The sequence below is a fragment of the Sinocyclocheilus grahami genome, unplaced genomic scaffold (genome assembly GCF_001515645.1).
Source record: "Sinocyclocheilus grahami isolate Dianchi unplaced genomic scaffold, SAMN03320097.WGS_v1.1 scaffold579.1, whole genome shotgun sequence".
Lineage (NCBI taxonomy): Eukaryota > Metazoa > Chordata > Actinopteri > Cypriniformes > Cyprinidae > Sinocyclocheilus > Sinocyclocheilus grahami.
In genome coordinates this window covers 285,324-309,040 of record NW_015505758.1, presented here as the reverse complement: position 1 = coordinate 309,040, position 23,717 = coordinate 285,324, and the positions used below count along the sequence as shown (strand labels likewise).

Here is a 23,717-nt window from a genome sequence, read left to right as displayed (position 1 = left end):
TGGTAAAATAAATGTTGTAAATTCAAATCAGAGCGTCTTCCGTGTCTGGAATAGATGTATTTTTGAGTCTATAAGGTAACAATAATATAATAAGATAACCTTGTTTGAAATGGGTTTGGCTAAAAGAAAATTTTGGTTTCATCTATACTGCTGGGTACTTATACTATATTGACTGGGTTAAATAGAATTGCATTTCTAAAAAGAGACTAAAATACAATTTTCATTGACTAAAACTAGACTAAATGTCATCAGTTTTCGTCGACTAAAACTAGACGAAAATAGTCATGGATAATTCGGACTAAAATAAGACTAAAATGCTCAGACTTTTAGTTGACTAAAACTCGACTAGACTAAAAAGAGTATGAACGTGACTAAAACTAATAAAAACTAAAATGACAGCTTCAAACAAAGACTAGACTAAAACTAAAATTAAAACAGGCCGCCAAAAACAACACTAGTGCTGTGTTATTTTATGTTTATTAGAGTGTTTTGCTGTTAGCTTGTCAGTTGTGTCTAAGTGCACTTCACATGAGCAGTGCTAATTTGTTTGCCACATTTGCGTTCCAAGCCAGGCTCTTTGCAAAACCATTACTGATGCGATCTTTAGGCAAAATAATATTATGTTGCTTCTTGCGCCTTTTGTGGCACTTTCAAAGTGAAATTTCCAGTTAAATTGGTGTGAAAAGCAATAAAAGTTGGGTAACACTTCAGTAAAGGGACCAGTATCACTATTAAGTAGTTGCTTATTAGCATGCCGATTATTAACATATTGGCTGTTTATTAGTACTTATAAAGCACATATTCTGCATGAGCATATTCTACATCCCTAATCCTACCCAATACCTAAACTTAACAACTACCTTACTAACTATTAATAAGCAGCAAATTAGGAGTTTATTGAGACAAAAGTTATAATTAATGGCTTGTTAATAGCGAGAATTGGACCTTAAAATAAAGTGTGACCAAAAATTGTTAGTGCCACTAGTATAATTTCAGCTGAAAACCGCAGTGAAATGTATGTATGATGAGCCTTGGTTGTCTATTTCAGTTTCTCAATTTCATGCAGGGCACATAAGTGCTCCGAATCTGAGGTCAGGCGAAAAAGGAAGTGATCAGACTTGAAAACGGACTCATTAAATTCTGGAGGACAGATTCACCCAACACACATTTAATTGGGACATTAATCACAGTTACTCACAGACACCCACTGTTAACCAAGGAGGTTTTCAGAGAAACAGATTTGCATTCACATTAGCAGGAGACAACTGAGGATGTGAAGAGCTAAAAATGATTTCCACATCTCCACAAAAAAATTAGCAAATGTGTTTATAGCATCAAGAAAGGTGAATATATACCATGTGACCAAGAAGAGTTTTATATCAAGGCGTTCAAAGAGGTTTGCATCTAGAGCAATGTTCTTCTTCCTTTAAACAGCCTGTTATTACATTCGAAAAGGATGGAGAGTTTTCTAATTTCCTTTAATATGTGCATGAAGTTCAGGGATTAATGGTCCTTAAAGTTTTAATATGAAGTAAAATTGTCCTATTATACATGGTAATGGAAAAGTATTGCTCAGTTGTATTTCAAAATACTCAGAAAATGAGAGCTCGGAAATGCTTTATTTGACTGACACTAGCATTTATGTCAGTCTTACAGCTTTATAGATGATAGGAGTAATTGACTCCAGACTGTTGAATTATTTGCAGTTAATGCAAACCCAAATCAGTGTCTTTTACACCTCAGGCATGTATTAATTTTCAATAGTTCAACAGTCAATAATTGTACGTTTACTGCGATTACCACATGTACGTGTGCTTATCTCCAAATATTTTCAGAATTTTTGTCGAAAGCATGTGTAAACCATTTATGTCAACAGCAACAGCTGTGTGGTTATAGAAAATAAATCCAAACCATTGTGTCAGTCAAACAGAATAAAGCATTAGACTTGTGTATTAAAATAAACAATTAATCAGCCTCTAATGATGACAAGGCACTTGAAATACTGTCATTCTTTCACCCTGATTGCATGGAAATATTCAATGTATATCTCTTGACTGATGTGCACACATGAAGGGTACAGTTTTCACACTGAGCCAAGAGCTTAATCACATCACATGTGCATTAATTATATTGTTTTTCTCTTTAGCGTTTAAAGACACAGTAGCATATAAATCACTGCATTGACTTCGCCTGTCACTTATGTCAACAGCAACAGCTGTGTGGTTATAGAAAATAAATCCAAACCATTGTGTCAGTCAAACAGAATAAAGCATTAGACTTGTGTATTAAAATAAACAATTAATCAGCCTCTAATGATGACTCATTCTTTCACCCTGATTGCATGGAAATATTCAATGTATATCTCTTGACTGATGTGCACACATGAAGGGTACAGTTTTCACACTGAGCCAAGAGCTTAATCACATCACATGTGCATTAATTATATTGTTTTTCTCTTTAGCGTTTAAAGACACAGTAGCATATAAATCACTGCATTGACTTCGCCTGTCACAACACATTAAAGGTGAAGTGAATGATAGCTGGTAGACGACACAAATCACATCTGATTTCGTCACATTGACCTTTAGATAGATAGCTAGATAGATAGATAGATAGATAGATAGATAGATAGATAGATAGATAGATAGATAGATAGATAGATAGATAGATAGATAGACTGGAGGCCATTCAGTTCCTCCCTTTTATAAAACTTTCCTTTCTTCCTTGTAGTTTTGAATTATTCAGCTTTCTTATAGAAGGTCGGAGGGAAAATGTTCATTAAATATAAACGCAACATTACCATAAAACTGTCATGAGACGTTGAAGTTTCCCTGCTGTTAGTGAGCACAGTAATGAATGAGTTGATCACTTTTGCGCTTCAGGAACGTGCTAGTACACACACACAAGCTCAGAGAAACATGTGTTGCATTGCATGAAGGCCATTTATCACTGATAATAGCACTGCTGAAGAACAGCAAGGTAAAATAAAAAGGAGTGTGTGGCTCTTTAAAATTGCCTGACATAAATTTTCAGTGAGGGCAAAATGAACGTCAGCGACCATTAGACTCTAAAATTCAAATGGATTTTAAATCCATGAGTATATAAAGAGTAACATAACAGTCTCCTAAATAAATCATTGCCTTTCTAAATTGGCCTGTAATTGTAGCTCATTTAGTCGAGGCTTTAGCAGAGCATTTCAAACAGGCCTATTAAGAAGCTCCATCACTCTGAGTCAAATGAGATCTCACTATGTGCATAAAAAAATATTGTGTCAAAGGAAAAAGAAAATGAAAAAGTTGAAAATATGCACTCGTTCTCGCTGTTGTGTGAGAAATGACAGAATTGTCGACAGGAGTTGTGATGTTTTACAAGCCCCACAAACAAACAATCTGCTGCTGATGTTAATATGGGGTTAGAAACAGATCAGCGTTTCTACGGAAGTTCAGAACACAGTGTGTCAAGACAAGTAGCTGGTGATCATAGTAATGACAGCAAGCTGTTAATAGCATTAGCAACTGTTAATTGCTTTAATTTATTTTAGTAGAACTTACTTAAACTACAAACATAAACTGCTGTTAACACGATAATTTGCTGCAAAAAAAAAATGGATTGTGTTTTGATGCGACTGTGAATCACATGTAAAATAAAATAAAAAGTCTTAATTTTATTGCAGATAATGACAACCTTTTTTTATCTTGTTACTATAGTATACTGCAATATATAGTAATGAAAATGTTGACACAATGTATTTTAATAAAAACAACATTAAGTAGTTTCAGTAGACACAATGCATATCTACAAATGTGCTCAAATATAAAAAGTATAATTCCAAATGTACTACATTATTATATTATATTATAATATATTTGTATGTTTAATACAGGTTGAAATATGACCCAAACATTTTTGATTTTGAAATTACACAAAACCCCAATTGAGCTGGTGCTCCAGAAGATATTACAGTAATAAATACTTTAAAGATATTTTGGTCACACTTTATTTTAAGGTCCAATAGTCTTGCTATTAACTAACTATTATCTAAGACTTTTACCTTAGTAAACTGCTTATTAATAGTTACTAAGGTAGGTGTTAAGTTTGGGGTAGAATTAAGGGATCTAAAATATGTTAATGCAAATAAGGCATTAATATGTGCTTTATAAGTGCTAATAAACAGCCAATGTGCTTGTAATATGCATGCTAGTTAATAGTGAGAATTCCAGTATTTTAATGAAAGATGCAAAAGCTTCTTATAATAATGCACTTGAAGTATGATCTTTATTCTTAAACCAGGCTTCACTAACACCAGCTTTCTTCTCCTCAATTGATCCAGTAATTCATAATCATAATAAAGGCTGAATGAGCTTTGTGAGGCAGTATTGATCTGTGAGTGACTCCCATGAGCACCAGGTGCATTAAATTAGGTAACATTACTGAAGGCAGCAGAGCCCTTTCAGTTTCCTCAGTCATTTGAACACTCTTCATCATCCCAGTAATTTACAGAGAAATTAGACATTTTACACATTGTGATTAATGATGATGCTGTTTTTAATATGCAGGTTGGCATTTCCGCTTCTCAAGTACGTAAGAGCCAATAACCACCTCCACAGATCTGAGCCCTGAGGTTGAACAAGACATCCTGTTAACATCCGCTCTTATTTATTAGGATTAGCAGTAAACAACAGCAGAGAGAAACAATATGTACAAACCTGACTAAAATCAAAACTCAGGAACAAAAGGATTTGCCTTCAGTCCTGTTAAGTTTCAATTATCCAGCTCTTCAGTAAACGAGGCCGAACCGAATAAACCGACTAAATTACCATGACGTACCACAACACAGGGGAACATGTTTCCATTCTCGGCCCAACGTGACGGCAATAAACACAAGTTTCCCTGCAGGTTTGTCGGCAGTTGACTGAATCTTCATTCTTAGGAAACATCTGTGGCCAAAAACACAATTCTCCACGTGCCTGTTAAAGCCCTGTCTAGCTCAACATGAGCCGCACAGCGCCGGCAGATGAGCCTGTCGCTTCAGTTTGATGAAGAGCGGTGCTAATGCTAGCAGAGCATCTGGCAGCTCCCTCAGTTAGTTTGGAGGAAGAATAAAAATGACTGTCCTGTAAAACTAATGAATTTCACAATCTTTACAAACCACATCTACGGTAAATACACAACATTCAATGTTTAAGAAAGTCCATCAGTGATACTCAAACACTGTTTTGGCTGCCGACTGATTCTAGCTGCCAGCGATTGAAATTTCCTTCATTAAGCAGAATGAGTTAGAGTTTTTTAATTAAACAAAGAGGACCTTAGGGAGAGCGGTGGTTCCTGAAGGGACTAATGGCAGCTTGGCAGCCTGTGGCACTATATAAACTCTCTCTACCTTTACTGTTCTGTCTCTTCCTCCTCTTACATTAATAGACGTTCATGAGTTTCCAGCTACTGAAGAAGCTCTGAAGGATCGACACAATGAGGCAGCAGTGGAAAGGCGGGAACACAGAGGTTTGCTCGCGCTTTATTATTATCCACTATTGCAGTAACGGCTCAATAGTCTCAGTGCAGGTCTCATCTTGATGAGCTAAAGGGTTTTCTTCAGTAACGCCTTCAGGCTAAAGGAGAAAAGAGAATTACAGTGCAAGAACTGCATCTGTCAGTAATGAACGTCTTACTGAAGTTGACTGGATGAGGCTTTTCTTTACTATTGTGATGGACGGCTTTTTCAAGATGCTTTCAGGCTGACCAAAAGAAAATCTGTGTTGCCTTTGAGATTTACGTCTTTCCAAACGCCTGGTGCTAAATATCTGTCTTTATGATTAAAAAAAGAATGAATAATTTATTGTTATTGATGCCAAATGGCTGATCGTTTCTGCTCGAGTACTTAGATTCAACTGCTGGTGTAATTACGCAAAACTTAATGCACCATGCAAAGATGAATATCATATTTTGCATACTGCTGATGCATTCCTACAGCTGGTGAATATGACATGATCATGTTAAATGTGATTCATCTGGCATTAGCAGATCAAATATATGAACATTGTCTGGTGATGCTATTTTAATACTCCTTTTTATTTTAAAAAGAAAATTATTTAAATGCAAACAAAAGTAGATATAATGAGATGTTAATAACAATAATTATTATGGAATAACAATTAATTTGTGCAATTAAATGTGGATTTAATTACTTAATTTTGACCATAGTGAAGCTCTTAGAGATGAAATGTTTCATTTGGAAATCAGATTTTTTTTTTCCATTTTGAATATGTTTTTTGTGCTGAAAATCCAGACTTGGTCTTAACAGGCTTTTATACTCTGGTAGGTGTACTGATAGGTGAACGAGCCCCTGAAATAATGTTGACAGTTACTGTGACAATAAAAAGCAGCACACAAATAAAGCTGAATGAGACTGAATAGTCCAGCGGGTCTCTGTGGGTGTGAAGGACGTTAAATGGATCTGTAGTGCAGGTTTCAGGCTCTGAATGACTCTGTGTGTAACAAACAGAACCCACCTCGCCAGGTTGAAGACGTCATCAATCAGACCGGCCCTGTTGCCCACAGAGATGATCTGCCGGCGGAGAACAAGCAGAGACATTTATAATGCAGCAGGAACCATGCAGGAGAGACGGGAGTGATGAGGAGAATGAGGAAACGGAAGGATCGTGAAAGAAAAGAAACTCAAAAGATGATGGACTGACAGAGGTGGAAGAAAGTTTACCGTTGGGTTGGTCATCAGCTGTTGAATGAGAAGTCTCCAGTTGTGAAGGTCGTAGTTCACTCTGAAGTAGCTCGTTTGATTGATGTTGCCCAGCAACCACGTCTCGCTGCCCATGTGACCCACTCTGTGCGTCTCTATAAATACATGAGTGAAAAAAGAGCATGAAACAAACATTTAATGACACTTCTGACAGCTCACTGTAGCTCGACTCTCACGCATACGAGCAGAAACACTCAGCGCCAAATGACATCTAGACACTCACAGACAGATGTGAATATCATTAGATAACAGAAATTAAAGAATCAAAATATATTTCTAATGAAATATTACAGAAAATTAAACAAGCTGCCCACTGTAGTTCATATAGACTGATATATTCTTCCTGACAGTGCACTCACAAAGCTTTTTATTCATATCAATGTTTAAAAATTTCAGCGCATTTATCATCTTTGGAATGAACTCATAAAAGCAGTCCTGCATGAAAATATACATGAAGAGACAATGCATTCAGCATTTCATAATGCACAACATCTGTAATCTAATGTGTTTGCCACGTTCTCATCTTGTAATATTCCAGCCAGACCTTGTGCTTTTTCATGGATAACAAATGCACTGGTTAAGTGCTTTCGAGCGCTCGTGGACTCGATGTGTTTGAAGTGTATCGTGATCCAGGGAGCATCCAAGCGTCAGCGGGCAGATTGCAAGAGTCAGGCGGTGAGTTAATGCATATAAATAGGGTCTCTAAGTTACAGTCTCTGTTTCTCTGTCTCAGCTGCTGTGGATCTGCATTGTAGCCCTGATGAGGGCTGTTTTTAAAGCAAGGTGAGCTGAAAATGGAGGCTGTTAAACGGTCTCACAATCAGAGGAACTCTGAGCTCTGAGTCACATGGATCACTTGCAGACCAAATTCAATTCCGGCTCTTGGAATTTGACTCGCTGTGGCTCCATCCGAAGAAAATCCACCTCGTTCTCCCAATGGAGAGGAAAGGAATGGAACAGAATTGAAGTTAATGATGGTGGACGTGGAGCTGCTGCATGAATGTGTGACTCAGAGATGAATAGTATGTTGAATGTGTTGTAAAAGGACATTAACATTAAAGCACTCTCAAGAGCTGATTTACTTCAATTTAATGAGGAAAACCAATTCAATTTGTACTTTCATCTGTATTTTTATGTGTCGCTGGTTGATATGACAGCAGTTGTGGACTTCATAAGTCAACACTCTGACACTCAATTACCTGTTCAGATCTAAAAATGTACTTAAGAGAATTCAATTCACACATACAATGACAATTACATTTTTTTTCCCCATTTATTCTAACTAAAAAATTGCCTGGGAATACTAACAATATAAATGGAAGAAAATTCTTATTAAAACAATGTTTGGCATAATCTTTTTTTCTCTCTCTCTCTCTAATCATTTATCTTGTTTAATACTACTACTACTAATAATAATAATAGTAATATTAATAACAATAATAAAACTTATTATTATTAATAATAATAATAATAATAATAATTAATAATAATGATAAATAATATATAATTATTATTATTATCAATATTATCATTATATGATGATGATGATTATTATTAGTATTAGTAGTAGTAGTAGTATTATTATTGTTGTTTTTTGTTTTTGTCTGGCAAATCAAAGCCATAAGTCAAAATCAGGAAATTATATCATGGGGATTCCCATTATTGTTTGTCAGCATCATTAATTCACTTCAATATTGTGATCTTTTTACCCTCTTATGACAAGGCAAAATTAGGTCATGACTGACAATTTATCATGCAGTGCAACTTACATGGCGTGATACATAAATAATTCATGACATTTGTAAAAAACTACTTTTTACCTTGAAAAATATATTTTTAAACATTTTGGAAAACAAAAAGGATTAAGATGTGTACACTTATGTTTATTAATTGTGTTATTACTTTTTATCTGGTGGTTACAATGAAAACACATTTAGCATAATTGGTACCTGTTTTATTGGAGACCCAGACGATGGTCTCTGTTGATATGTGACTGGAGTTTCCCACTGCGAGCGTCAGCGGTATTTGCCACTGGAAGCTGAAATGAGACAAAGAGAGAAATAACAGCTGAAACGCTTCTATTTGATCTCAGGGGTTAAATGTCACTGCCGCAGATACATACTGTATGACGCGCATAATCTCACACACATGGACTCCCACGACTTAATGGGATTGTGGGATATATTTGTGCGATTTCCTCTCTGTCTCGGCACCAACAGGCAAAGTGACAAAGTCAGAAATATCAGATGATTGTGAAGCTGAAAGAAAGCCCAGCAGTGTCAAAGCTCAAAGAAATCAGCGTTCATTCTTTCCCAGAGTGCTATCTCTCTTTCACACACACACACACACACAGCTGTGTATCACTCATCACCCGATCGCTGTCATGTTCTGTGTCGCCACCTCATTTTGATGTCGATTCATCTGTGAGTGTGTGCTTTCATGTGTTAGTGTGTGTATGAACATCCCTAGGTATGAGTGCACATCCAGTAAAAGCCTGTCTGACAGCTGCCACAATGGATGGCCGCCCCTCTTTCAGCTGTCAGAATGGCTGACACACCGGTGGACGTGGTCTGCTGTCTGCCAGCGTAAATTACCCCAGATGACAAGAGCACAGCAGAGCCGACCAACAGCAATAACTGTAACATTAACTGTAACATTAACAGATCTAATGCAAGACAGAATCATTTAAACAAGCTCCAAACAACATATCGTAACTTTACTTGAACAATTTTCCCCCTTCCTCAACAAAGCTATTTCACTGACTGAGAAAAGTTTTTTATAGGTATAGAACAACAGGGATAAAGGCGCACCAGGGTAAGAATATGTATGTACTGTATATAAACTTATTGTATAAAAGTAAACTGAAGTATTTTATGTATCAAAATAAACATAATATGGAACCATATTTGTTGAAGTGATTGTAATAAACAAGTATTAACTTTTATATTATGCAAAACATATTACTTTAGTTAAAGTATTTGTATCAGTAATACTGGAGGCCTTTTGTCTCATGATGGTGAGACTTTTACCCCAAACAAACCAAACTACTTTATGATTTCTTTTCCCATGAAATGTATCATTAAATAAAAAGCTGCAATAAAACAATATGGCAGCAGTGAAAAGCACATTTCCCTTAAGGTGTGGCATTAGCCCCATTTTACTCTCTTCAGTGCCTGATAAGAAATTATAGAATAACACATAATGGTGTTTTCATTCTTAATCATGAAAATATGTTAATGAATGTCTTTTAAATTACATATCACATCATATTAAAGCTAAAATGTTTAAAACAATACATCTTTCTTTGTTTCCAGTTTGCCTTTGGTTAGCAAGTTAACAGTTTAGCTACTCTCTTGGCTTACCACTAAATGTCTTCGGTTAGCAACCTTGCTTACTTAGCATACTGCTAACTGCTAAAGAAAGCTTTGTTCATTAGCTAGAACAAGACATTGTGATAAGCAATGTTTTATCTTAAGGTGACATGCTAAAAAATACCCAGCTGTTGAAAACAACAGCATATGCTGGTTAGGTATGTTTTGACGCTGGGATGCTGGTTTAAGCTGGTCCTTTGCTGGTTTATGCTGGTCCTTTGCTGGTTTAAACTGGTCCTTTGCTGGTTTAAGCTGGTCCTTTGCTGGTTTATGCTGGTCATTTTGCTGGTTCATGCTGGTCATTTTGCTGGTTTATGCTGGCCTTTTGCCAGCACATGACCAGCATAAACCAGCAAAAGGACCAGCATAAACCAGCAAAGGACCAGTTTAAACCAGCAAAGGACCATCATAAACCAGCAAAGGACCAGCTTAAACCAGCATCCCAGCGTCAAAACATACCTAACCAGCATATGCTGTTTTTTTCAACAGGGAGGTTTTATGCTGAGGTGATGTTGTAGAGAATATAAACAAATTAATTTTCATATTGCAGGCTGCTTGACTGTAATGGGGACGTGCAGTTACTCCTGTGAATTATATTACAGGTGGATCTGAGCCTTACAGAGTCCTATTTTGCAGGTATGTGTAGGTCTGCTTGAGGCTGGTGTGTAACTGTGTCAAACTAACTTGTGACTGGAGGTTCAGGGTCACATGGTGATGATCAGATATCCACAATGAAAGAATATCATTAAGATTCTGGCAATAAAAATGTCACATACTAGTGTTACAGTGAAGAAAATGTTCTTGCTCAAGTTAGATGCTTCAGTGATCCTTGAGGAGAAATTTGGTATGACTGCAATAATACAGAGCACACAAAACAGATATACAGTAGTATATATACACTCAACGTATGCTTAAACGGTTTAGAGTTGGAAACATTATGCAGTGCGGTAATGTATTCAAGTGACATCACTGGAATGTGTCTTGACAGTTAACAGTGCAAAACACACACATCTGAAATGCAATGAAACTAACTGTGAACATGCATCAGTTTGAACGCCATTGGGAACATGAATAAAGTAGAAAAATCTGTAGATCTAGACCGTCTTTCATAGCAGGGATAAACAGACAGCAGCAATGTTTAAAGTAATAAATGGCCAATTTTCTTTAGAGTACATTGAAAAACAACAAGGAAAAAATAGATTTCAGATTGCTTCAAGACATGTTAGCACGTTTGCTACAAATGCAATGTGATTAAATTAGATCCCATTTTTATACCTATATTCAAGTCTGATCACTTGTGATTGGATCACTTTAATAATATGAGGTGTAAATGTGTCAGTTCAAGTAAATTCCCAAATAATTATTAGACTTCCCCACCTCCACGCTTTACAGCTGAATGAATCCCTGGCGTTGCAGAAATCCACCACCACCTCTTTGTTTAGCTGCATGTTGCTCTCTGCAGGGTCAATAGATTTGCTCAATATCCAACAAACCTTAGTCTTTCTTCTCTAACTCATCCAGCAGAACATCTTCATCTTCTTTTGTCCAGCTCATGGTCTCAGTGGTTTCAAACCATTGCTGGATGATTGACTGAAAGTCTAAAGCAAGTCTAGACAATGAAAAATGTAACACAGAAGCTCAAGCTCAACACAAACTCCAGCATGTGTGAATCCATGGAAGGTTTCAAATGAAAACACTTGTGTTTTTTCCTCTCTTCTGTGCAGCTGGTGTTGGATAAAAGTGTTGTGAGGATCTATCGCACATGTTGAGCCACAAAAGCCCCCAGTGACTCATTATAGACTGCAAAAGCCAGCCGTCCCTAAAGAGAGCCTGAGATATTATCACACCCGCACTGAGAGACAGTGAGACTGAGACCTCACAACCAATGAAGAAAAGAGAGAGAGGATGCTGGTTAATCACAGTGAATTTTAAATGTAGACACATCACAGCTGTTACTCTTTTTCAGTAGTGATAAAATGTTGAGGGCTTAGGAATTGCAAATATATATATATAACAAATTTTTTTTTTTTTTTTTTTGCTTTTAGTCATATATTCTTGTCCATTAAGGGCAACTGACCCTCAGCTAACAAACATTGCTTCTTTCCATAAATATAATGAGATGACTGTACCCGTCTGCTGCAGAGACTGAAATTTTTATTAATGTTTTAGCTAAAGCTCTGGGCCATAACACAAAGTTCCAGTTCCTGAGGGATGTAAATAACGATGATGATAACAGACGCTTCCATAAATGAACATAAACATGAGCCACCAAATTACCAGCCTGTGGAGAACTTTAATTTTCTTTTGCTATCTTCTCTTGTTCAATCCCACTGATGAACAGAGTTTCATGTAAATGTATCAGTGTGTGGTTTCATCTGAACACACACAGATGCTTCTATTATCACTGGAATTCATAAGTATTGTTATCAGCGCTCGTCTAGCACAGAATCTCTCTCTTTAGTGCCTTACAAACATACACGTTTAAATACTGTTTCCCAGCAGGATCATATTGCTTCATCTTATGCATAATATCTTCCTGACTGTGCTATAGTTTCCTCTGTGATATACTGTAAACTTTCAGTCTACTGTTTACAGCTGTTTCTGCTGAAATTAAAAGTTGCTATCATTGTTTTATTATCTAGTTTCAGTCACTTTTCACAGAATCCTCATTTCGGCTTATTCAGGCATAATTAAGACACATTAAATAATGCAAATCATCTTATGAATGATTTGAGGTGTGAGTCACCAGCAGCCTGAAAGGATTTCGTCCATTGCTGTCAGTTTTCTAACTGACACAAATCCCTAATGATCCAATCCATTCCCCACAGCCGAGACTGATGTAACCAAATAATCCAGGCTGCTCTTCTCATATTAGATGACTAAAGTTTGACATTTATGAAGAAAATGTGGTGCGTGCCTGTGTAAAGTTCACTGCTACGATGCTAGGCTGCTGTGACGGTTGACAGGGTGCTGTTATGTGTTTGCTAAGGTGTCCCTGTTGAAAAAAACAGCATATGCTGGTTAGGTATGTTTTGACGCTGGGATGCTGGTTTAAGCTGGTCCTTTGCTGGTTTATGCTGGTCCTTTGATGGTTTAAGCTGGTCCTTTGCTGGTTTATGCTGGTCCTTTGCTGGTTTATGCTGGTCCTTTTGCTGGTTTATGCTGGTCATGTGCTGGCAAAGGACCAGCATAAACCAGCAAAGGACCAGCTTAAACCAGCATCCCAGCGTCAAAACATACCTAACCAGCATATGCTGTTTTTTTCAACAGGGATGAACTTTAATGAGACGCCAGTGGACATGAAACACACTGAATGGGTTTGAAATACAATAAACTGACCTTCTCTGTTTTCCTTTTGTTGCTGCCAATGTTTCTGTCAGCACATTTTACTAGGCTGGCTTAAAGCCTCAAGTGAGGTGTTACACTGCATTTACAAAGGTGCCAAATCCCCTGCATTCTGGCAGGTTGTCTGGTACTCAGCTGAAAACCCGCCTGAGGGGCAAAGCAGGAAAGAGACGCCCCCTACTCGCAACACGGCTTGGCTATTGATTCCTGGAGCAGTTCTGCTTCTGAACGCCTCTGCAGAAGACCGTTGCACTCAGAAAACACGTTCATGTAGGAGGAGACGTTCAAAAGAAGGTGGCTGTGTCTGCTCTGAACAAATGAACTCCGGAAAGAAGTGAACATACAGATTTCTACCTGTATGTTTCATATTTATGACACCAGATGGCTTGATGTGGAGAGTTAGCCTAGCTGCGTAAAAACAAGGAGATTAAATTGATTATTTGCAGATGATAAATCAGATGATGACAGAAATGCTGCTATAGCCTCGCTAGTTTTATTATTTTCTCCTATTTCTAAGTAATATATTGCATTTTAACCACCTTTAGTCAAAACATATTGCAAACAGATTACATGCTCAGGAGCTCATGTTCTCAAATTGCAGGTGTTTAGCACTGATATTGTTCTCAACTTAAGAAACTTTGTCACTATCTAAAAAATAACAATATTGCCTAACAACACACTCCACACACTCAAACTGACAGTACAGCATTAAAATTCAATTCTTGACTCAATTCTTGTGCTGCTAACAGTGTCTGATCCAAAACAAAAGGAGGATTTCTAAAACGGATCAGAGGCAGTATTGAATTATTCATCTCCCTCTAACAAAGAATTAAACTAATCTATCTGCCAGTGACACATGCAGTTTTCCGTGACGACGCAGACGAGTGCCAAACAGCATGTGGCAGTGACGGGTTAGCATGGGTCGCTAATAATAAATGAAATGCTCAGTTAATAGCAGCTTGATAGCTTGTGTGTGTGAACATGTTGTGAAATATGATTCATAGAAAGAGAATTGTGTTATTCCTTACTGTCCTGCTGAAAACCTCTTGAACCAGCCTAAGATAGTTTGCTGGTTTTAGCTGAATGGCCAGTGAAAACCAGCAAACCATTTTAGGCTGGTTAAAGCTGTTTTTCTTAGCAGGATCAATAAAGGCAGACATCTAAAGGTATGCTAAGCAGTAAACTGTTCACATCCCTCTGATAAGTGAGGAAATCCTTTGGGTCTTCATGCTGTTTTGGGGTGCTAGGCTAGTCTTTAGCTGTCTAGCTGTGCTCATAATCTCCAGATGGTCTATTCTTCTGTATTTCTTCTAAAATAACTTAATATTTAATCTCATTTTTAATCTAAATAGTTTCTTCTTCTCATCAGCTGCAGAACTACTAGGATCTTTTTTCAGTCTGAGCTTGATCTGATCACAGGAAACTATCAGTGAATTCTGGGAGGAGAATCACTGACTGTGGGATTTTTGCATTATTCAGCATTGCAGTGTTTGGCAAACGTACAGGCCTCTGCTCCACATATTATTGTGGATTTTCTGCAACAATGTATGAGCTCATGGAGAATCAATGTCAAGTGGTCAGTTGACTGATGGTGTTTCATTTTCATGTAACAACCTGTCACGATTGACATATGGCAGACTACCTTTTGTTGAACAGCTCAGGATTCTGGATCTTGGCATCGGTGTCATAGACGAAGTGCTCTTGTGAGATGGTGACACTGTTGTCAAGACTGTCGTTCTTGCTGATGGTGACGACAGGGTAACCCATCTGCAGCGTCCAGCGGTCCATGACCTGCGTGATGTTGATGTCCTTTCCCTCCCGCTGCATGGCCTTTGACACAAAATATATACATCAAAATACATCATACATATACAGATTGCCAGAGTAAAAGGTGCCGAGCAAATAGATAGTGTCTGAAAGTGTAAGTGGATTGAGTTTTGTTGGTTTATATTAGTTATGTTGGTTATGGTGGGTGGTGTAAAAGCTTGAAAATAATGTACTACTTAAACTAAACCTGATGCTAAACCTAAGTGATAGTGTTGGCAAAAGCAAACGTTAAAAACAGATTTGTTGAAGCAGCCATGGGATTTTAGCTTGCTTCTACAAGTCTTTAATTAGAGTATGTGTATTTGTGTTTCACAAGACACATCACAACTGCAGCGCTGTACCAGGTGAGCTACCGAGCAAGTTTACTGTGAAAGAAAAGTGGCACATATGGAGTCCTGTATGTGATACAAATGTCAAAGTGTATTAGCTTACAGATCATGCACTATGGTAAAAGTGTTTTAAGGTCATAACATAGTATTGTGTAAGACTTTGTTATTTGATAACCCGCCCCTAATCATAATTTTGTGTGAAAAGGAATAAAAACCACTAGCGTTCATTTCAGTTGGAAACTGCAGTGAATTGTATTTATGAAGTTTTACAAAAATGTAGGTAGAGGTACGATTTTCCAGTGAGCATAGGGTGAAATAAGAACCCATTCAGGACTTTTAATTAAAAACTCTTAGTGAATAGAAAGGTGATTAAACTTCACCGTTCTCTTAAACCGCATACGCAGAAACATCACAAGGCAATTTCCAGTTATCTAATCTCTCTATACAAGAGCAACGCTTGTAAAAGAGCAGAATTAGATTTATAAGTCTGATTTCTTCAGAGGAAGCTGCTCCTCCTATTTTAAAGAAGTAAAACATAAAATTGGATCTCACGGCTCATTAATGTGGAAAGCTCGTAATGTGACTGAGTTTTGTCCCTGAAGGAAATATATTGCCTACATGGCTCCTCCTTATTCTTTGAAAATGCTACTATAAATGGTTCAGCACGGTGGACAACTGGCAGTTTTCTGTATGAATTGTTTTCAAAAGCTATCTGTATGTTTGAGTAACATTTTAATGTTTTATGGAGTATCCATTTTATTCACAGAGTATGTGACTGAAAAAAACATTGGAAACACATTTAGAAAGTATTCAAAATATAATTAAATAATCTTTAGCCTCTTTGTTAGCATGCATGTAAAGTCAGTATTTTGAGATTTCATTTCAGTCTTAACGTAGCTGTCTGTAGACAGTGAGTCTTTGGCTTCACAGATATTTTCCATCATTTTATTTCACCGCATTTTAAAGAGGTGCAGCATTTCATGTTTACTGGGGTCAATCGGTAGTTTCTTTAAAAATTGGTTGTAAACCGGTGGAGATTTATAATGTTTCTGCACAGAGTCAGTGTGTGGTGGAGACCCGTGGGATTGGAAGGGGAATGTGGTGGCAGAAACAAAAGTGCTCTGTCAGGCTCTCTTGCATTTTGCAAACATCAACTTGACTAGATCATTCGAGCATGTGCAACTCCCATTCTCCAGTGTAACTGGGAAACTCTTGCTTATAACAGATGATTCTGACCATATGAGTATTCAAATCTGAGACTAACCAAGCTTGCATGAGATGACTCGGCTATTATAGAAAACGCTGAATGAGACCAGACGACTTCTCACAGCTCTCAATGACTCATGGTTTGTTTACCGTGTGGATACAGAAGAGGCTCTGCAGAGGCTGATGACGGCAGCTGATGTTCCTACATTATGAACAATTTTCTTTAGGACAGCTTTCAGGAAGCTACAGTACCTTTGCCCTGGCGTATATAATTAAAGGAAGTGAAGGCCGGTCCGGCGATGGGTCGTGAGTTGACAAAGGGCTTTGTGGGCTCTAAGCACTGCCAGATTATTGCAGCAAATTGGATTTCATGAATAGCTAATGAACACAGCGCATATCAGTATTCATTAGATGATGGGCTGTCATGGACTGTTAATGTAGCTAAATTCGTCAGTGCCTGACAAACACGGCCACTGAGAGGATACGGAGGTCCAGGTCTGGCCCTTTCACATAAATTCACCTTTAAATCCGTTCTGTTTTGAAAGAGAAAATGAAGAAGCAGCTCCCATCAGCCGGCATTTGGGAGAGTGATGTGAATGACAAAACGCTTCATACGACGCTGATAGCTAAATGTCCTGCTGTTCCATTACAAACTATAATAACTTTGAGATTACACTTGAAAGTAATCTCATTAAAGTCATGACACTTTGTGAGATGAGCGAGAGGGGACTTGCTGAGAGTCCTCTGGTTTTAAAAGCACATCTCTGTGCTTTGAGCTGATGACTTGAACCCAATGCTTAACTTCACTGTGATTATAGCTGTTGGCTACGACCGTTTACTTCACAGGTGATAGCAGTTCCTTTCGCTCCTACTTTTAGTGTCTTAATCTTTTTTGTTTTTTTCATATTAGATAGCTATGGTTTTAAAATAAGTCTGTATTATGTATAACTGCACTGCACAGGTGAGCCAGCATATTAGAGTCCTGTTGCACCACGCATACAGCCTCGGTTAATATTGTTATCTGACCAATTACGTTGCATTTTGTCACTGTGTGAGATACCTCCATCCATGAAGGTGTTCTGTTAATGTGCAGAAAATGGCGTATGAAGAAACAAAAGACAATGTTAGCATTTGCTTTGCATATGTGTGCAATTAAAAAAAAAAGAATTAAATTCAATTAAACAATAATTTTAATTGTTTTGTATAATTTAAACAGGTTTTTATTATTTAAATAAGGAGCTTTGCATTAGCATTGCGGCATTTGTTGTTTCGGTAACTAAACTGGGAAATTATGGGAAATGAACACAGTTGCTAAACCCTCTACGCTACTACAAAAAGACAGAGAAACTGAATCAGCAGATCACAGGGGGAAAAAAGTGTTTCTGTCAGGAGGGGAGCACTCGTGCCAAACCTAATAAGAACTGTATTTTTGAGGCCAGAGTGAAGCATCTAAATAGATCAACTTTCCTTCAGTAGAAGATTTTTCTTGGGTTATTCTTGGCTACACCTGAGCCGAAGGGCAGATGCTCATGTTTAATCTGAGAGACTCATCAGGCTTGTCAGCAATTATGTGACACTTCACTAATCGGGTCTGATAAGATTCAACTAATGTATGAGTTAATTAAAATCACCAGAATCAGCAGCAGCAAGCCTTTATTATCAGTATCTGTGAACATTTGCATTTAGCAGGTTTCAGTGATCAGATTTCTGGATCAATATTTGACCTGCGTTTGCAGAAATCGTTTCCATTCTAAGTGAAACCACAAGTGTAAAAGCGAGACTATCAAACACAACCCAGCCTCCATATCAAACTCTTTCCCATGTGGCATTTCCATAAAACCCTTGTGCGTTGATGTGAGTAGGTGGTATATTGGCATAAATTTGATGATGTGCAGTTATATAATGGCCTCTGACCTATATGCAGCGCATGAATCTCTGAACACCTGCCTGCAGGAGATGCACTGGGTGAATTAAAGTAGGTTGAACACACAATTTCACTCGTCGCTGAACACTGACTGACCCCAGCGCTGATTCCTGCTCGTGGATGGATGTCTCACACCTAGAAGATGCGTAAATTCTCACCTCGGATAATTTGTTCCACAAGTCATCTCTTGCTGCGTTCCCGTACATGTGCGTCATCAAGTAATCCTGCAAACAGACAGAGACGGAGATCAATATTGGAAGAGAAATAAATTGGACCTGGATGGAAACGGTGAACTTGGGAATCCAAATAAGCCCAAACAATAACATTACTAATTCTCTCAATTCAAGCTGAACGTATGCAAATTAGCAGCAGATGTCTGGGTGTGATTGGCTCTCAGTTCAAGGAGGACCATAAGGAGGCCAATTAGAGGCTGATTATGTTGTTCGAGTCGATGCTGCATCAGCATGTCACTGAATGAGTAACATACAAATCAGCAACATGATTTCTTTCAAGACATAAAAGATGGTCAATTGTTCACATTAAAATAAACACCTTAAGTTTTGAAAAAATAACAGAATAGAGTAAAAACTTCAATACTCTTACAAAAAAAGTACTGTACTAGTATATACTAATCATATTAATGATTAGGGGCGCCGCTATGGTTTGTGGGCATCATACAGGGCCTTTATGACATCATACAGGGCCATACTTGGGAAAAAAAAAAACTTTCCGAAATTAATACGAGCCCTGAAGGAGCGTATTTGGCACATAAATACTCTTGTCATACGTCCAACTCGTTTTTTGAGACTTTGGTAATGTTTAGCACAAGAATCCAATTCTTCAGCAGGGTAAATATGTCAGAACGCACGATATAGCATTAGACATCCTCTTTAATGTATTCTATTACAAGTGCCTTGACATCAACATGGACAAATCTGCATAGAAAAGTGGATGTAATATCTGTATTGTGGTGTATTATTGAAGCTAAGACAACGGTGGGTGTTCATTTCACTGCTAACAGACTTTAATCTGTTAAACGCCAAACGCTACATTATCAGCGTGTCTGTTCTGCCCTGCAGTCTCAGTGATACAGGTGGTGGGCGACATGAAGAAAGAGTCTTATCCTGGAGAGCACATTTACATGCATCTGATAAGAACATCTGGTGGGAAGCCTCTTGGCTGCTGTATACGAGATTCCTCGATAACTCTTGAGTGACCGTGAGTGATAAACCCGTCAACTGTGATTTCTTTCAAGACATAAAAGATGGCCAATTGTTCACATTAAAATAAACACCTTAAGTTTTGAAAAAATAACAGAATAGAGTAAAAACTTCAATACTCTTACAAAAAAAGTACTGTACTAGTATATACTAATCATATTAATGATTAGGGGCGCCGCTATGGTTTGTGGGCATCATACAGGGCCTTTATGACATCATACAGGGCCATACTTGGAAAAAAAAAAACTTTCCGAAATTAATACGAACCCTGAAGGAGCGTATTTGGCACATAAATACTCTTGTCATACGTCCAACTCGTTTTTTGAGACTTTGGTAATGTTTAGCACAAGAATCCAATTCTTCAGCAGGGTAAATAAGTCAGAACGCACGATATAGCATTAGACATCCTCTTTAATGTATTCTATTACAAGTGCCTTGACATCAACATGGACAAATCTGCATAGAAAAGTGGATGTAATATCTGTATTGTGGTGTATTATTGAAGCTAAGACAACGGTGGGTGTTCATTTCACTGCTAACAGACTTTAATCTGTTAAACGCCAAACGCTACATTATCAGCGTGTCTGTTCTGCCCTGCAGTCTCAGTGATACAGGTGGTGGGCGACATGAAGAAAGAGTCTGATCCTGGAGAGCACATTTACATGCATCTGATAAGAACATCTGGTGGGAAGCCTCTTGGCTGCTGTATACGAGATTCCTCGATAACTCTTGAGTGACCGTGAGTGATAAACCCGTCAACTGTAATCCGCTTCCTGTTGCTGGAGTCAAGAGAACATGCTGACAAAAAACTGCATGTTCCCTGCTAAAACTGGTGCATGTCTTCTGTAGAAGACAAATGGAGATATTTTGCAGAATGTCCAGGCTGCTCTTTTCAATACGCCAAAAACATAGCCTATATTAATGCATTTAAACTCTTCTTAAGTCATAAGCTATATTTGTGTGATAAACCGACCAAAAAGGTCTGTTTTTTAATTTAAAACAACAATACCAGTACTCAATACCATTATTGCAGACACACTTCACTGGCTCTTAAAGAGGGGTAGAGTTTAAGTGAATAACTGGAAAAAAAAGTGTGAGCAGATGATGGCAGGGTTTTCATTTTGGGATGAACTATTCCTTTAATAAGGTCATTATTTCAGCCTTTGCTTCATGAATCAAATCAAAACGGACACTTGTTGAAACATGAACAGGCGTCATGCTGAGAGGTCTGTGCAAATTACATTGGGATCCTGAAAGCATGACCCAGTCCAGCTGGCCTTCATCTCTCTACATGCTCTGCTGAGCTTTCAGAGAATCTGGGATTTGAGTCTGGAGCAGAAACAGATTCATGTTACCATCCTGATGAATCTGTTTTAAACCAGATCAATCCCTCTTCCTCTCTCTCTCTCTCCTCCATCAGAGTTAATGCCCTGAAGCGAAGTGACCATGTGGTCCAATCTCGCCTCTGATAGGGCTGTCACAGTGTGTTGACATTATTTTGACACTGATGTGTTCTGCTGACTGCCAAAGCAAGATAGAAGGAGTAAAACTAAATCTAGTTGCCATATCAGTCCCAGTCAGTCAGTCAGTAAGATGCAAAAGAGTGATATACTGTATATATATATTTTAGATTAACTCAAATGTAAATATAATATTTATGTTAAATATACTGTATAATAAATACACAATGAACATGTTTTCTCTTTTGAATTAAAGTTCATTTTCAATTATTATTATTATTATTATTATTATTTACAATTGTAATTAATTAATAATTCATAATAATGCATTTTTTGTGGCTTAAAATAAAACATTTCAAAGTAGTGTAACCATTCTGAAACTACCAACTAACTAAATAAATGCTAATAGACTGAAATCCTTCAGAAAAACCTTACTATGAATTTGTATTATTATTATTATGAGTACTTGACACTGATTGATCAATTGCTGCATTCTGTGATTGTGTAAGGACATTTCATTCTATATTTGACCACTGTCCCTGCAATCCAGTCTCACTCAGTAGGTAGAAATTGCATGCTGAATGTGATTGTTGCAGTATGAAATACCTACTCTGCTCATTTGCATGGATTTGCATGGCAGCGGGGGACCACTCAGAGCCATTTTATGTTGGTGTTGACATTTTCCAGTCTGCTTGGCCTAAAATTGTGTATTTTAATGACTGTGTTGCTACCCACCACTGTTTAGTGACCAAAAGCTCTTACAGAGAGACAGGAAACAGACAATCCTATCAGCTGTCTACTGTTTACACATATTTTGTAACGTGATGCTCTAATAAGACTAAATAATACCACATACAAATATTGGGTAAAATAGTCAATTTTAATTCTGACGACTTTTTTTTATTATTGTTTTAACTATTTAATGCAATTGTAATGATTGAGGTGGATCAGACACATGATTATATTTAACAAATAGTGGACAATACCCCTTCCCAACCAGCAAAAAAATGTGGTAGGGAGAACCAGGCCTCTGGTTACCGTGGTAACAAAGACACACATCAAGATAAGATTGTTTTACAACTCAAAGGAATGTAGAATTTTCACTCTAAATTCACTTTGAAACAGACAAATGTACCCTTGTACTATACAGTCCATTTTTCAGTCCATATTTTTTCCTCTTTTAGTGTTTTGCTTATGTATTGATACGAACTCTTTTAAATGAATATTTTAGAATTGCATACTATTGTTAACAGAGATCACAGGTATGCCATGTTTGATATATTTCGGCTGTATTTTTAATGGTCTAAATGTTCATTTATATTATATGTTGATACCTATGGAAGGTATTAGTGTTACCAGAATCTTTTATAGTTTCTTCATCAACATCCAATCTAAGTCCATATGCAAAACATATGCCTGAGGACCAAGGGTCGTAAACTTTCCCTCAGAAGGTACACTTATTCATTGGCTCACTCGCCTCCTGAAGGGTGGGACATCCTCACAGTTTAAAAGATCACAGGATCAGAGTTAATGTCAAGGAGGGGAGTCTTAGAGGATCGTCTCACCCATAGAGAGATAGCTGGCCAGCGTCTCTCTATAGGGGCATCTTCTCATAACCACTTTTGCGCATCGCCTCGATGTTGGCATAACTTGTATGCTGGAATTGATGGATGCGTGTAGGAAAACAAAACGGCCTCTTCCATTCCTTCTCAATCTTTATATGAAAAACAGGAAGAAAGGAAGGATCACCTGAGCTGGAGGGTTATGGCCAGAAAAATAACGTTCATCGAGATTTCGCGACGTCACTTTCTTCACCCGCTTTACGGCAAGTAAAGCCTCGCCGTGGCGCGATCCATAATTTACAAAAGCTCATCATACGCAGGGCAGGCGGATTGGGAAGGATCAGCCTCAGCTTCTTTGCCCTCCTCAGCTACTTCCTGCTTTTGCTGGGCTGATCCCAGCAGAGCAATGGCCCCTGAATCAGACAATGTTAATGAAATAACATCATCCTCCAGCGGCTCAGTCTCGTGCACAGCCGACGATCGCAAAAGGGAAACCCTCCTTCAAACTCATCGGCCAGATCCACCTGCAGTCCCCACGAGCTCATTCACTTCCGTGCCTCAGCAGCGGCGGGTCCTGAATCGCGTGAAGCAGATAGCTGCCCCTCTTTCCTCGAAAGGAGAGACAAACGAGAGCGGAGGTTTTTTTTGTTTTTTTTTCCTGGAAAAAACGCTCGCAGTGCACGCCGATTGCCCCCTCGGAGACATCGCGTGCATGCTCTTTG

The 23,717-nt window shown here is 37.9% G+C and overlaps 1 protein-coding gene across 1 annotated transcript in view; it reads right to left on the bottom strand.

Annotated features, from left to right (window-relative positions):
* The window catches only part of LOC107556776 (thyrotropin-releasing hormone-degrading ectoenzyme-like), a 121,494-nt gene that overhangs the window by 22,381 nt on the left and 75,396 nt on the right, over positions 1 to 23,717 (bottom strand). The window contains exons 7-11 of the mRNA XM_016239982.1: positions 18,912 to 18,977; positions 15,110 to 15,297; positions 8,701 to 8,789; positions 6,713 to 6,846; positions 6,507 to 6,562 (exon numbers count right to left, since the gene is read on the bottom strand). Coding sequence (XP_016095468.1) covers positions 6,507 to 6,562; positions 6,713 to 6,846; positions 8,701 to 8,789; positions 15,110 to 15,297; positions 18,912 to 18,977 — 533 coding nt within the window. The remainder of the gene's footprint in view (positions 1 to 6,506; positions 6,563 to 6,712; positions 6,847 to 8,700; positions 8,790 to 15,109; positions 15,298 to 18,911; positions 18,978 to 23,717) is intronic.